The sequence below is a fragment of the Eucyclogobius newberryi genome, unplaced genomic scaffold, assembly GCF_026437365.1.
Source record: "Eucyclogobius newberryi isolate DKJ021-1_F unplaced genomic scaffold, fEucNew1.0.hap1 SCAF_6, whole genome shotgun sequence".
Classification (NCBI taxonomy): domain Eukaryota; kingdom Metazoa; phylum Chordata; class Actinopteri; order Gobiiformes; family Gobiidae; genus Eucyclogobius; species Eucyclogobius newberryi.
The window spans coordinates 42,278,703-42,293,913 of record NW_027316278.1 but is presented as its reverse complement, the minus strand read 5'-3'; the positions used below and the strand labels follow the sequence as shown (position 1 = coordinate 42,293,913).

Here is a 15,211-nt window from a genome sequence, read left to right as displayed (position 1 = left end):
CTGAAGATCTGTGCGAGGAACAATGACACACTGCAGATCTGTGTGAGGAACAATGACACGCTGCAGATCTGTGTGAGGAACAATGACACGCTGCAGATCTGTGTGAGGAACAATGACACGCTGAAGATCTGTGTGAGGAACAATGACACACTGAAGATCTGTGTGAGGAACACTGACACTCTGAATATCTGTGTGAGGAACAATGACACTCTGAATATCTGTGTGAGGAACAATGACACTCTGAATATCTGTGTGAGGAACAATGACACTCTGAATATCTGTGTGAGGAACAATGACACTCTGAATATCTGTGTGAGGAACAATGACACGCTGCAGATCTGTGTGAGGAACAATGACACTCTGAATATCTGTGTGAGGAACAATGACACTGTGAATATCTGTGTGAGGAACAATGACACTGTGAATATCTGTGTGAGGAACAATGACACTCTGAATATCTGTGTGAGGAACAATGACACGCTGCAGATCTGTGTGAGGAACAATGACACTCTGAATATCTGTGTGAGGAACAATGACACTCTGAATATCTGTGTGAGGAACAATGACACTCTGAATATCTGTGTGAGGAACAATGACACTCTGAATATCTGTGTGAGGAACAATGACACGCTGCAGATCTGTGTGAGGAACAATGACACTCTGAATATCTGTGTGAGGAACAATGACCCGCTGCAGATCTGTGTGAGGAACAATGACACTCTGAATATCTGTGTGAGGAACAATGACACGCTGAATATCTGTGTGAGGAACAATGACACTCTGAATATCTGTGTGAGGAACAATGACACTCTGAATATCTGTGTGAGGAACAATGACACGCTGCAGATCTGTGTGAGGAACAATGACACTCTGAATATCTGTGTGAGGAACAATGACACGCTGAATATCTGTGTGAGGAACAATGACACTCTGAATATCTGTGTGAGGAACAATGACACGCTGAATATCTGTGTGAGGAACAATGACACACCGGAATGAAATAATTCTGTTAATATGTCAAAAGCTTATTGAAACTATGCCACAGAAACTGTGATGGAATCAGAGCTTAAGATGGTCCTACCAAATATTAAAGCATGTGACATTTTTTTCTGTGGAGAGCTTTTTGGACAGGCAGTGTACATATTTGTCCATGGTACCAGCCTTAGGTTAAAGTACACTTTATTGTCCCTGTAGTGTGTTAGCGGTCCCTAAATGCAACTGGGGCATACTAGGAGCAGCAATAGCTGAAGTGCAGCGCTCAGGGATCTGCGATCTTGATCAGATGCAACGAATAACTATAACAATCTACTTTTTAGGTGTAACTAACTAATTACCTTTTGAAGGATCAACTTTTATGAGACAGAATAATACATTTTGCACATTTGAGGGCACTTTGTTGTGTTCTGTTTAAGTATGTAAAACTTGTGTACTTGTCCAGAGGAGGCCAGCAGGTTGATGGTGGTCAGGAGCATCCAGCCCCGACTCGCCTCCTCACTCTGGTTCACCTCTAGAAATTGCACGATGGCGCGGCTGGCGGCCTCTGAAGGGTGGTGAGAATACGTGTTAACATGGTAGTGATCTGGGTTAGGCTTAGAATCTTGTTGTGAAGGAGGAAGTCTCACCTGTGGACTTATTTGAGGCCCTGCGGCGGATCTCAGTCACCATGAGTCTGGACACCTGCGTGGTGAATTGCAGCAGGTCCGAGAACTTGTCCGTCATGCTGCTGGGTGGCGCGTTCCCGAAAACCTGCGCCAAACACAGCCTTGTCACTTGTAAGATAAGGATGCAAGAGAGGAAAGACAGCTTCGACAATAAAACACAACTATCCAAAAACAATCACCTTAATACCAAAAGAAGAGAAGGATTGACTCAATTGTGCTTCATATAAACCAATCTCTGTTCTGAATGTGGACTATCATACAAGCCTTGAAATAATGATTTTTACGTCCCTGTCAACATGACAGGTACCGATCATTTGGTACCTGTCATAGCGAATTCTGAATCGGTCACAAGGAAAGGAAAACAGAATAATATCATTAATGAAAAATGAACTGGACACTCGTAAAACATAAAACTATTAAAATGATAAGAAATAAATAGCTTTATAAAGCCTACGCTGTTTTGAAGCAATTACTGGATTGATTAAAAACAAATACAAAACGTTTGTACTCATAAACTGAAATGTATTTAGAAAAACAAGTGTGATTTCACCAACTCTGAGCTTCAGTTTATGAGCATCACAACTTCAGAGATGATCTACAGTTCTACACAGATAAACATTTGACTTTATAACAAAATAAACTTCTCAAGATCTAAAAAAACTTTTAAATGTTGTAACTAACATGTCCACGTCTGTGTAGTTCTCTGTTCACCTGAACTGACACCACTAAACCACCACTAAACTTCTGCTCAAAAGTGCTGAAAGTGCACTTCTACCCAAGAAAATGTGGTTTACTGGACTATTTCTCCAAATGGGATCACTTCAGGAAAAATACAAATGGATATTGTTTTTCTATTATTACGGACAGAATGAGTACGTTTACTGATGGATTGAACCCCGTTGAGTCTGTAGGAACCGCAATACAGGTAAGAAATGTGTTATGAAAAGTTGATTTTTATCACAAACTATTGGTAATTGCTTATTATTCCATGTGCCGTCGTGACACTTATTCATATTCAATTACTGTCGTGATCACATGCAATGGTATTTATGTATTTATTTATTTTTATCTTTATATTTTTCCCCTCCATCCCTTGTTGGGAAATGGGAGGTTTTGTCTATGGGAGTTTTTGTTTATAGAAGATCTTCTACTGAGAGTGTTTTCAAACTTCCTATAAGTGATCTGTTCTTTTCCTCTGTATCTTCCTGCGTTGCAACAATGAAATTTCCCAATGTGGGACAATAAAGGAATATCATATCTTATCTTATTAGGGCATGTTATTCAATGCAAATCATATATGTTCTGCCCTCAGTAAAAGTGTTTCAGTTAAGAGTTAAAAATAATTATTTGCTCATGATCGGTTTTCCTGTATTTTGAAAGCCTAGTTAGTCGTCACAATGCATTGTGGGTAACATGAACCAGTCAGATGAAGAAAAACGTGTTTCTTTAAGCTTGCTTGTTGATGTTCAAACTGCTCCTCCTGTGTCTTAAATCTCATCTACACCTACGAAAGCAATGGCTGTAAGTTTAAGAAGTGTTTAAAGTGTTTTATTACTTTTATAAACTCTGTTTTAGAAATCGTTTTAGCACATGTTGTTACCAGGAATTAGACCATGCCCAGATCTTGCTAGCTCAAGAGGACTGTGTATTAGCCAGTGGCGGGCCGTGGGTCTGGGGCTTGGGCCTTCAGTGAGGTCCTACACAGTCCTACTCGAATTAATCCACATCTTATTACCATCATTATGGTAATAAGATGGTAATAAGATGGTAATAAGATGGTAATAAGATGGTAATAAGAGCGGGGGTGCCTCTGGCGCCGTTGCCCTGCGGGCGTGTTTGTTGAGCTGTTGATCCGCTCGTTTTCCAAAGCAACATTGCTTGTAAGTGCCCAGCCGTACTTTGGAGTCTTGTTGACCAAATCAATCACTTGCAAATAGGCGTTTCCAGCAGTAGAGTTTGCAGTGTTTCTCGGAGCCTGTGAGCCATTGATAACGCTTGTAGTTGGAACGTAGAAAGTGGAGAACTAACCCGCCTGTAACAGGCTTTGCAGCTTCGGCGTCGGACGACCTCTCCTTACAATGTCTAACTTTTCTTGAGAAAGGCATTATAATTATATCCTCGACCAAATCGATATCTTCTCCTCATTCCACCGTTGAGGGTTGAAAAAACAGCTTAATAGTACACAAATTAATTTGTTTATCAAATTCGGTTTCCTCGTTGTGAGGTTCTGCATAGCCCCGCCCATAGGACCTGCCGCTCAATATTGGTAATTCAATCAAAAGACGTGCACGTGCTACAGCTGCTGCTGCTCCTGTGTAACAGCAGCAGACGTACAAGAGCCAACTCTGAAGCTGATTGGTTGACACATCCTTTTCATTTCCATTCACTTTAAGCCACAAGCACCAGCTCTGTTGATTCTGAAGGTCAGAGGGCAGATTTTAGACCCCTGGCAACACATGATGGCTGAATATGATTGGATAAAAGATCTAACATAAAGAACAGACCAGAGAAGATGTGCAACCAAGAGAAAAGCCACGAAATGAAGAGTATAACTCTTACTTTGGGGAATCATTTAATAAATATTTGTGGGGAAATATTTATATTTTTAAATTATATTCTGATTATGTTGCTGGCCCTGATGCCCACCACTGGTATTAGCATAGCAATAACTTTATTCACACGTATTTACAACCTAATTAGCATATGAAAAGATCGCAAAAATGTAATGAGGGCTTGTTTATCTCATGTTTAGCATTTTATGGCGCTGGCTACTTCCTGGTGCATTTGTTGATATACTTTCACTCAAGCTTTTCACACCACAATTGTAAATTATTGTAAGCTGTCTAGAAGACAGTAATAAAGGCTCGTGAAAACAGTTTGGCTTGCTGTTGATCTGCGTTCACATACACAACGTATTCAACATGTAGAGAGAGCAGTACAATATATATACATATTCGTTTTGTTGAGAAAATAATCTTTAAAATGATGTATAGCTCACTGGTATTGACAATGAATATGAGAGTGATGGTACAATAGAAGGTCTAAAGTCTGGTTTGAGCGCATGCGCGGTCTGGCAGAGGTAATGGAGTTAAACAAAGGGTCATTAAGCAGAGCTGGCATTGTGTTTTTTAGTCTTTCCTCCAAATCGACAGAAATGTAGACAGGAGCCTGATCACTCAGGTCTATTGTGCCTATACCTGCTTCAGTGATTTTAGATCTGTCTTTACCTGGTGGAGCAGACCCATTTAAAAGAGTGAAAACCTTTCCATTAATATTCCCTTCAACCAGTACAGATCTGCCTTCTTTATTCTTACATTCAAAATTCTGTTCAAAAACTATTTGGTTTGAGATGAATATTGCAACTCCCCTTCTGTTTGTCTTTGTATGATGAATATTAGGATTTTTTATAACAGAATTTAGCTAGTTTTTGATGTTCAGTGTCATTTAAATGTGTCCCTTGTAAATATAAAATGTCTAATTGTTATTTTTTAATTTTTGTTAAACTTTTTGTTAGTTTGTTCGTGTTCAGTAATGTTCACATTGAAGGATTCTACTTGTAACACTTCTGATGCCATTGGGTTGATTGTATAGATCTTAGGAGAGAGTTTTTTAATTTGTTGTTTCACTGATATTCCTTGGCATTTTTAAAAGGGAAGGATGGAATAAATATACAAATAACATTTTATTTTCCCATTATCAAATCACATTTCTACCATCCAAAAGTCAGAGTTGAATTTAAAAATACATTTTTATTCTAAATACATTTCTTGGATTCTTAGAATAACCCTACTCCCACCTCTCTACATGATCTACATCATTATAGTTATCAACGCAAGACATCGAAAAGAACTCTTATTATACTGCGGTGTCATAAACTAAACTGTTTAATGGAAAGTGGAACTCACAGAGATAAGACAGAAAGTAGTCCCAGACTGACAGACAGAAAGTAGTCCCAGACAGACAGAAAGTAGTCCCAGACAGACAGAAGGCAAGGCAAGGCAAGGCAAGTTTATTTGTAGAGCACATTTCATACACAAGGCAATTCAAAGTGCTTCACAGCAGGAAAAATGCATTAAAATCACAAAGAAATTACAGAAACAGAAATACAATAAAATTAACTAAATTAAAAATTATCAATCCAACTGATTTTCTAAACTAATAAAATCACAAACAAAAGAGAAGAGTGCAAAGAAAAAAATGTTTCAGTCATATGCGCAGCTAAACAAAACTGTTTTTAGCTTAGATTTGAACATTGTCAGAGTAGAAGCCTGTCTCACATCTTCAGGAAGACTGTTCCAGGTTTTAGCTGCATAAAACTGAAACGCAGATTCCCCATGTTTTGTCCTGACTCTGGGCACCAGCAGGAGGCCGGTCCCTGAGGTCCTCAGAGTCCGAGATGGTTCATATGACACTAACATATCCAAGATGTACTTTGGTGCTAGGCGATGGAGAGACTTGTACACAAGCAGAGCTGCTTTAAAGTCTATTCTCTGAGCCACAGGGAGCCAGTGCAGAGACCTGAGAACAGGACTAATGTGATCATACTTCCTGGTTCTGGTCAGGACCCGAGCAGCAGCGTTCTGGATGTACTGCAGCTGTTTTACAACTCGTTTGGAGAGGCCAGTGAGCAGGCCGTTACAGTCTAATCTACTGGAGACAAACGCGTGGATAAGTCTCTCTAAATCTGGTTTTGACACTATATTTTTGATTTTGGCAATGTTTTTTAGATGGTAAAAAGCTGCTGATGTTATTGATTTGACGTGGCTATTAAAGTTCAAGTCTGAGTCCATTATTACCCCCAGATTTCTAACTTGGTTTGTAGGTTTTAGAGCGAAACTCTGGAGGTGACACTAACACTTTCTCTTTGTTTCTGTGGGCCAAAAACGATTATTTCAGTCTTGTCTGAGTTCAGCTGGAGAAAGTTGTTTTGCATCCACAAACTGATCTGTTGGATGCAGTGACAGAGTGAATCTACTGGTCCATATTCACCTGCCGATAGTGAAACATAGATCTGAGTGTCGTCTGCATAATTGTGATAGGACACATTTTCACTGCGTATCAACTGACCTAACAGCAGCATGTAGAGGTTGAACAGAAGGGGACCCAGGACTGACCCTTGGGGCACTCCACAGGTCAGGGTCATGTGTCTGAGACACAGCTACCAATTTCAACAAATTACTTCCTGTCTTCCAGATAGGACCTTAACCAGTTTAGGGCAGTGCCAGTGATGCCCACCCAGTCCTCTAGTCTCTGTAAGAGGATCCCATGATCGACAGTGTCAAAAGCAGCACTCAGATCTAACAGAATTAAGACTGAGGCTTTGCCCGTGTCAGTGTTCAGGCGGATGTCATTTGTCACCTTGACAAGAGCAGTCTCAGTGCTGTGATGAGGTCTAAAACCTGACTGAAAAACATCAAATGAGTTGTTTATTAAGAGGAAATCTGTGAGCTGTTGGTAAACAACCTTTTCAAGGACTTTGCCCCAAAATGGCAGATTAGAGATGGGCCGGTAATAAGATAAAATAAGATAATCCTTTATTGTCCCACATGGGGAAATTCCATTGATGCAACGCAGGTAGTTACAGAGATAGATAGAGAAGACTCAGTACTGCGGCATCAAGACTGCTCTTCTTTAGGAGAGGCTTTATGACCGCAGTTTTCAAAGACATTGGGAATGTTCCAGATTGAAGAGACATGTTAACTATGTGAGTGAATGGTGCTAACAAACTGTTCAGCACAGACTTTAGAAATCTGGTGGGTAACACATCAAGGCAGCATGTAGATGAACTCAGTGGTGATGATCTCATGGACAGTTTTGTCAGTTACTGGTGCAAAGTGAGTTAGCTCTAAGTGTCTTGGTGGTTTTAGGGTAATTTTTTGCATTGTGGGATTTCAAGCATTTTTAATGCCCTGAACTTTGTCATTAAAGAATAATGCAAACTCATTACACTTGGATGTGGAAATGAGTTCTAACGGCAGCTGAGCTGGAGGGTTTGTTAATCTGTTTACTGTGGCAAACAGGACACGCCAGTTGTTACTGCAGCTTCCAATTATTTCAGAAAAAATATCTTTCCCTAGTTCTACATAAGATTAGGTTGTACATGTTCAGCCTTTCTTTGTAAATCTCTTTTTGAACCTGGAGCTTTGACTTGCGCCATTTCCGTTCGGCCCTGCGGCACTCCCTTTTCTGTGCCCTGACCGAATCATCATTTCTCCACGGCGCCTTCTGCTTATTTTTAACCATTTTAGCCTTTATAGGGGCGATGGTGTCCAGAACATTCAAAACACTAGATGTAACAGAGTTCAACAAATCATTTACATTAGAACATGAGACATTTTCAAAGTGTATCATTTCCATAAACAGTGCACCTGTGCCATCATTTATGTGTCTCCTCTGAACAGCTGCAGGACCAGCCGGTGGTTTGGGAAAAACAGACAGGTCAAAGAAGACACAAAAATGATCAGACAGAGCAACATCGATCAGATTAACATTTGAAATATTTACCCCCTTTGTAATTATGAGATCTAGAGTGTGTCCTTTGCTGTGGGTGGGGCCTCTCACATGCTGAGTAAGACTGAAGGTTTCAAGGACAGCATCAAGCTCTTTAGCGTTTCTGTCACAAATATTATCAACATGCACATTGAAACCACCTGTAATGACCAAACCATCAAAGTCTGTGCATATGACTGAAAGCATCTCAGTAAAATCATCAATAAAACTTTGGCAGTGCCGGAGAGGCTTGTATAAAACAATGAAGAGAATGGATGGAGACCGTTTTAGCTCCATTTTAAAGGAGACATACTCAAATGATGAAAACACCCCAAAAGACAACCTGCGGGTCATTATTTCATCTCTAAAGACAGCACAGACTCCACCCCCTTTTTTGTTTTCTCGTGTTTCAGATTCAAACTTAAAGTTGGGTGGAGCAGATTCTATCAGAACTACATTTCCTGTGTTTTTGTCAAGCCATGTTTCAGTTAAAAACATAAAATCAAGATTATAAGAAGAAATAAAATTATTAATTAAGAGAGATTTGTTACATAAGGATCTGACATTTAGCACAGCAAGTTTCAGACTAGTTTCAGTGGGACTGGGCTTTATCTTTTCACAGGGAATATGAATCACATTTCTCAGATTGGGCCTGACTCGCATTTTGTTTTTCCATCTGTGTGATGATGTGACTACAGAAATAGCACTAGGGGGGGCTCTTTTTACATAGGGCCCCGGGTTGGTTTGATTTTTAATGTGACAATAAGTCCCGGCAACGCTGAGACCCAGTGCATCCTAGCTATGGGAGATACCAGGTAAAAGGCGAGGTTGGATGGGTGGTGGGGCTTTTGTAGCCAAGGAGAGTTTGGGACCAGGTGAGAGGCGAGGGGGGATGGGTGGTGGGGCTTTTGTTGGTGTAGTCGGCTTGTGCAGGGAAGAGTTGATACGTATTGACATAGCCCTTGCTATATTGGGCGTGAGTGGAGCCATCTTAATGCCTGATTTGATCAGACTTTCAAAATGGCTGGGAAGGCCCATGGGTGAGAGTGGAGATGAGAAGGAGAATGATGAATCTTTAGTGGGAGTAGATGTTGCAGGGGGAACCCAGGGCTGGTGTGAAGACAGGGGCGATGACAGGGATGTTGTTGGGCTTGTCACAGATGGGTCCAAGGCCTTTGAAGATTGTTCCTTTGCTGGAGGCGGTGGAGGTGAATGTGGAGCAGCTGGAGCTGAATCCTTTGCTGGTGGTGGTGGAGCAGCTGCTGATGAATCCTTTGGTGGAGGCTGAGGTATTTATGTATTTATTTATTTGTCTATGGGAGTTTTTATTTATTTATAGGAGATCTTCTACTGAAAGTGTTTTTCAGACTTCCTATAAGTGATCTGTTCTGTTCTTCTGTATCTACCTCTGTATCTACCTGCGTTGCACCAATGAAATTTCCCCATGTGGGACAATAAAGGAATATCTTATCTTATCTTAGGTTGTGGTGCTTTTGATGTTGAAACATTGGCTCGGTCTCTGGCTGATGGAGCAGGAATTCTTCTCTCATTCCTCTCTTCTCTAACTATCTGCTCAGGACCCTGTCCAGGCCCAGTCCAATGCCTCAGAGCGTGGAGCAGGTTCTCTGTCAGCACCCTCACTCCACCTCTGCATAGGTGGGGGCCATTCCTCTTAAACACGTCCTCTCGTTTCCAGAATAGATAGAAGTTCTCAATGTAGTGTAGTCCTCTCGGGGAACACTCTTTGGACAGCCATGTGTTCAGCTGAAGATGCCGGCTAAACTTGTTTATCCTCCTGTCGATGTTTGGAAGAGGTCCACTTATGAATGTTTTGATTTCCATTTTATCAAGCACGTCGAATAACTTCAAGAAGTCTTTTTTCAAAACTTCAGTCTGTTCCCGCCGCATGTCCACTGCACCCACGTGCACAATCAGCTGTTTAGCTCCTCCATGCTTAGCCATAATATTTGGAAGGAGTGACATTATCTCAGAAACAGTGGCGCTTGGAAAAGAATGTGTGTTTATCTTTTCATGCGTCACGTGACTTATCGCGCCGTCCCAACCAAAACAATCTGCGTGACCTTGGCTTGTCCTCGCTGTATTTTGGCCACGTCATCTTTCCTTTTTTCATTTAATTCCATCTCTGAAAGTGGTAAAAATCTGTTGGTGAGCTGTATTTTAGGTGACTTCACGTTATCTTTGTATCGTTTAGGCTTTGCTCCAAGTTTGTTCCAAGAAACAGCCTGGTCTTTCTAGTTTTTAGACAGTTTTGGAAACGACACAGAGTCACTGCGGTTTAGGTTGAAAGTAGCAGTTTTTCTTGTAAAAAATATGCTCTTCTTACCATCGGTTGACACAGGAATGGTATCGTGAAGAACTTTTTCAGATTCCAAAACAAATATCCGTGTTTTCAGCTCATTAATTTCTTGTTGATATTTCCGACAGCGTTCACAGTCTTTCTCCCTTCTTCTCCCGGACATGTCGCTGGCGTCAGATATGTCGTTAAAACTGGAAAAATGTTCTTAAAATCCTTAGTTTACTTGAAAAAGTCTAAAGCAAAAATGTTTGGAAGACAAAAACTGATTAAAAAGCAAAATAAATAAGGAAAGCAGCGATAGCAAGCGGAGTGAGCAAAAAAGCGTGTGCACTCTTCGGAAGCAGGATACTCTATATTGGAAAGTAGTCCCAGACTGACAGACAGAAAGTAGTCCCAGACAGACAGAAAGTAGTCCCAGACTGACAGACAGAAAGTAGTCCCAGACAGACAGAAAGTAGTCCCAGACAGACAGAAAGTAGTCCCAGACTGACAGACAGAAAGTAGTCCCAGACTGACAGACAGAAAGTAGTCCCAGACTGACAGCTTCTCACAAAATGAATCCTCCTGTGACCAAACAAGTCGCTTTGATAAACTTTATTGAGTCTTGACAGGAACACAAAGCGTGACATGAATGAAAATGTCTTATTGAGCAGCTTATATTTGGCCAGTGTGATTTGATCCAACGGCGCAGTAATTTTTCACACGCTCGAGTCGTGACGCGCAGCTCAGATCATCGGGACAAGTCCTTACAATGCGATCAGAAGAGAACGTGTGACTCCAGACGAGCTGGACATGTCCATGTGACTCCACACGAACTGGATATGTCCTCCACAGGCGAGCTGGACATGTCCTCCACAGACGAGCTGGACATGTCCTCCACAGGCGAGCTGGACATGTCCACGTGACTCCACAGACGAGCTGGACATGTCCACGTGACTCCACGGACAAGCTGGACATGTCCACGTGACTCCACAGACGAGCTGGACATGTTCACGTGACTCCACGGACAAGCTGGACATGTCCACGTGACTCCACGGACGAGCTGGACATGTTCACGTGACTCCACAGACGAGCTGGACATGTTCACGTGACTCCACAGACGAGCTGGACATGTCCACGTGACTTCACAGACGAGCTGGACATGTCCACGTGACTCCACAGACGAGCTGGACATGTCCACGTGACTCCACGGACAAGCTGGACATGTCCACGTGACTCCACAGACGAGCTGGACATGTCCACGTGACTCCACAGACGAGCTGGACATGTCCACGTGACTCCACAGACGAGCTGGACATGTTCACGTGACTCCACAGACGAGCTGGACATGTCTACGTGACTCCACAGACGAGCTGGACATGTTCACGTGACTCCACAGACGAGCTGGACATGTCCACGTGACTCCACAGACGAGCTGGACATGTTCACATGACTCCACAGACGAGCTGGACATGTCTACGTGACTCCACAGACGAGCTGGACATGTTCACGTGACTCCACAGATGAGCTGGAAATGTTCACGTGACTCCACGGACAAGCTGGACATGTCCACGTGACTCCACGGACGAGCTGGACATGTTCACGTGACTCCACAGACGAGCTGGACATGTTCACGTGACTCCACAGACGAGCTGGACATGTCCACGTGACTTCACAGACGAGCTGGACATGTCCACGTGACTCCACAGACGAGCTGGACATGTCCACGTGACTCCACGGACAAGCTGGACATGTCCACGTGACTCCACAGACGAGCTGGACATGTCCACGTGACTCCACAGACGAGCTGGACATGTCCACGTGACTCCACAGACGAGCTGGACATGTTCACGTGACTCCACAGACGAGCTGGACATGTCTACGTGACTCCACAGACGAGCTGGACATGTTCACGTGACTCCACAGACGAGCTGGACATGTCCACGTGACTCCACAGACGAGCTGGACATGTTCACATGACTCCACAGACGAGCTGGACATGTCCACGTGACTCCACAGACGAGCTGGACATGTTCACATGACTCCACAGACGAGCTGGACATGTCTACGTGACTCCACAGACGAGCTGGACATGTTCACGTGACTCCACAGATGAGCTGGAAATGTCCACGTGAGGAGGATTTGTGCTACTTAAATGGCAACGACAAAATGATTCTGATATAATCGGTCAAGACGCGTATTCTTCATTTCCTCGTTCGAACACGAGTTCAATGAATGGGAGCGCGAGCCAAAGCCACGCCCACCCCGCATCAAAGCCACGCCCACCCCGCGTCCTTCATGTTAATCTACCGGTCGATCTCATGGATCTATGGTCAAGCCGTGAGTTGCGAGAGATTTAAAGCTCTGACGTTCGGACGAACTCGGGTTCGTGCAGAAATGGTCGGAGATGCTGGTGCAGGATACATTTTTTATTTTTATTGAGGTTTTGGCCAAAAAAACTGCGGAACTTATTAAAAAACACCGTGTCCGGCCCGTTATTTCGAGGCTTGGAATATGTGAATATACCGATAAGTTAAATTTTGAATAATTGTCAGATGCATTTCACTCGCAGGATCCGGAGCACCGAGCACCTCCGCCGGCACAGCGTGCGGTCTTAGCTCCTCTTGCACTTTTAATGCACGGGAAAGACTCATTGCACTGCAGCTGGACAGCATTCGGTGTGAGCCTGGGGTTAGAAAGTAGAGGCTAGCTACTTTTTGAGAAAAGTGAAGTTGTTATTATCAATAAAATAAAATTGCCCTCGCTGAGACCCTCTGCACTTAAGTCTTGTGTGTTGCGTTTGTGGACTCACTCGATTAAAGACGGGCAGCATCATGTAGAGCTTCTCCTCTTGCTCCTTCTGGGTCATGTGGCGCGGCGGGTGGCACAGCTCAGAGAAGAGGCGCCGGAGGTGCATGAGGCCCAGAGCGTTGTCCTGGGGGCTGCAGTCGTCCTGCCGCGGCCGGCCCATCATGCGCTTAACCATGTTCATCCTGATGGCCGAGCTGCACAAACATTTGCACACACAGTTACGCAGAGTTACAGAGTTACGCAGAGTTACAGAGTTACGCAGAGTTACAGAGTTACGCAGAGTTACACAGTTACGCAGAGTTACGCAGAGTTACACAGTTACGCAGAGTTACAGAGTTACGCAGAGTTACAGAGTTACGCAGAGTTACAGAGTTACGCAGAGTTACGCAGAGTTACGCAGAGTTACAGAGTTACGCAGAGTTACACAGAGTTACACAGTTACGCAGAGTTACAGTTACGCAGAGTTAGTTACGCAGAGTTACAGAGTTACGCAGAGTTACGCAGAGTTACGCAGAGTTACAGAGTTACGCAGAGTTACAGAGTTACGCAGAGTTACAGAGTTACGCAGAGTTACAGAGTTACGCAGAGTTACAGAGTTACGCAGAGTTACACAGTTACGCAGAGTTACACAGTTACGTAGAGTTACGCAGAGTTACACATAGTTACACAGAGTTACACAGTTACGCAGTGTTACACAGAGTTACACAGTTACGCAGAGTTACACAGAGTTACACAGTTACGCAGAGTTACGCAGAGTTACGCAGAGTTACACAGTTACACAGAGTTACGCAGAGTTACGCAGAGTTACACAGATACGCAGAGTTACACACAGTTACGCACAGTTACACAGTTACGCACAGTTACACAGTTACGCACAGTTACACAGTTACACAGTTACGCACAGTTACACAGAGTTACACAGTTACGCAGAGTTACACAGTTACGCAGAGTTACAGAGTTACGCAGAGTTACACACAGTTACAAAGTTACGCAGAGTTACACAGTTACGCACAGTTACACAGTTACGCACAGTTACGCAGAGTTACACACAGTTACACACAGTTACACACAGTTACACACAGTGTGGATCAGGCTGCACACAGAGAGGTCCTGAAGTCACAAAGCCAAACTGTGGTCAATCAGTCAAAAATATGATTATTATCTGTTTCAGATGATTGAAATGTCAGGTAAAAACCAGATCTGAGTCATCACATTGTACACACCTGTGTAGATTTTCACACAGGTGTGTGATGTAAAAAATGCAATAAAATATGCAAGTCAGATTGTCATTTATGTATGTTGTGAATAAAATCATCCAGGCAATTGAATGTGTATTCATCAACATTTTTGAGTATTCCCTTTAGAGGCTGGTTTAATTTATTTGAATCAATAAATGCAGAAATGCCACACATTATGTCTTTTGGTTAGGCACATTTCTCAGACCAAAACAGTCAATGAATATTAATATATTCTATATAAGTGATGGATAAAAAATATATATCTCACTTATATAGAATATATTAAGAATATAGAAAAGGATAAAAGAATTGGAAAAGAGAGTAGATGAACTTGAACCCATTCAGGTAATGATCTAAATGAGTTTCCTCCGCCGGGTGGCTGGGCGCTGCCTTAGAGATAGGGTGAGGAGCTCGGAGTAGAACCGCTGCTCCTCCAGCTGAGGTGGCTCGGGCATCTGTTCCGGAGCCTCCTGGTCTCCTCCATGGGGAGGTGTTTCGGGTATGTTCCACAAGGAAAACCCAGGGAAGACCCAGGACACGCTGGAGAGACTATGTCTCTCGGCTGGCCTGGGAACACCTCGAGGTCCCCCCGGAGGAGTTAGGTGAAGTGTCTGGGGAGAGGGAAGTCTGGGAGTCCCTGCTTAGACTGCTGCCCCCGCAACCCGGCCCCGGATAAGTGGAAGAAGATGGATGGATGTGTCCAGATGACTACAACT

The 15,211-nt window shown here is 43.1% G+C and overlaps 1 protein-coding gene across 3 annotated transcripts in view; it reads right to left on the bottom strand.

The window, feature by feature from the left end:
- wdfy3 (WD repeat and FYVE domain containing 3) overlaps positions 1–15,211 on the bottom strand; it is a 211,902-nt gene that overhangs the window by 192,961 nt on the left and 3,730 nt on the right. For all 3 annotated transcript variants that reach the window (XM_072433589.1, XM_072433590.1, XM_072433591.1), the window contains exons 2-4: positions 13,259–13,451; positions 1,623–1,746; positions 1,431–1,540 (exon numbers count right to left, since the gene is read on the bottom strand). In XM_072433589.1, the coding sequence (XP_072289690.1) occupies positions 1,431–1,540; positions 1,623–1,746; positions 13,259–13,438 (414 nt within the window). In that variant the 5' untranslated portion in view covers positions 13,439–13,451. The remainder of the gene's footprint in view (positions 1–1,430; positions 1,541–1,622; positions 1,747–13,258; positions 13,452–15,211) is intronic.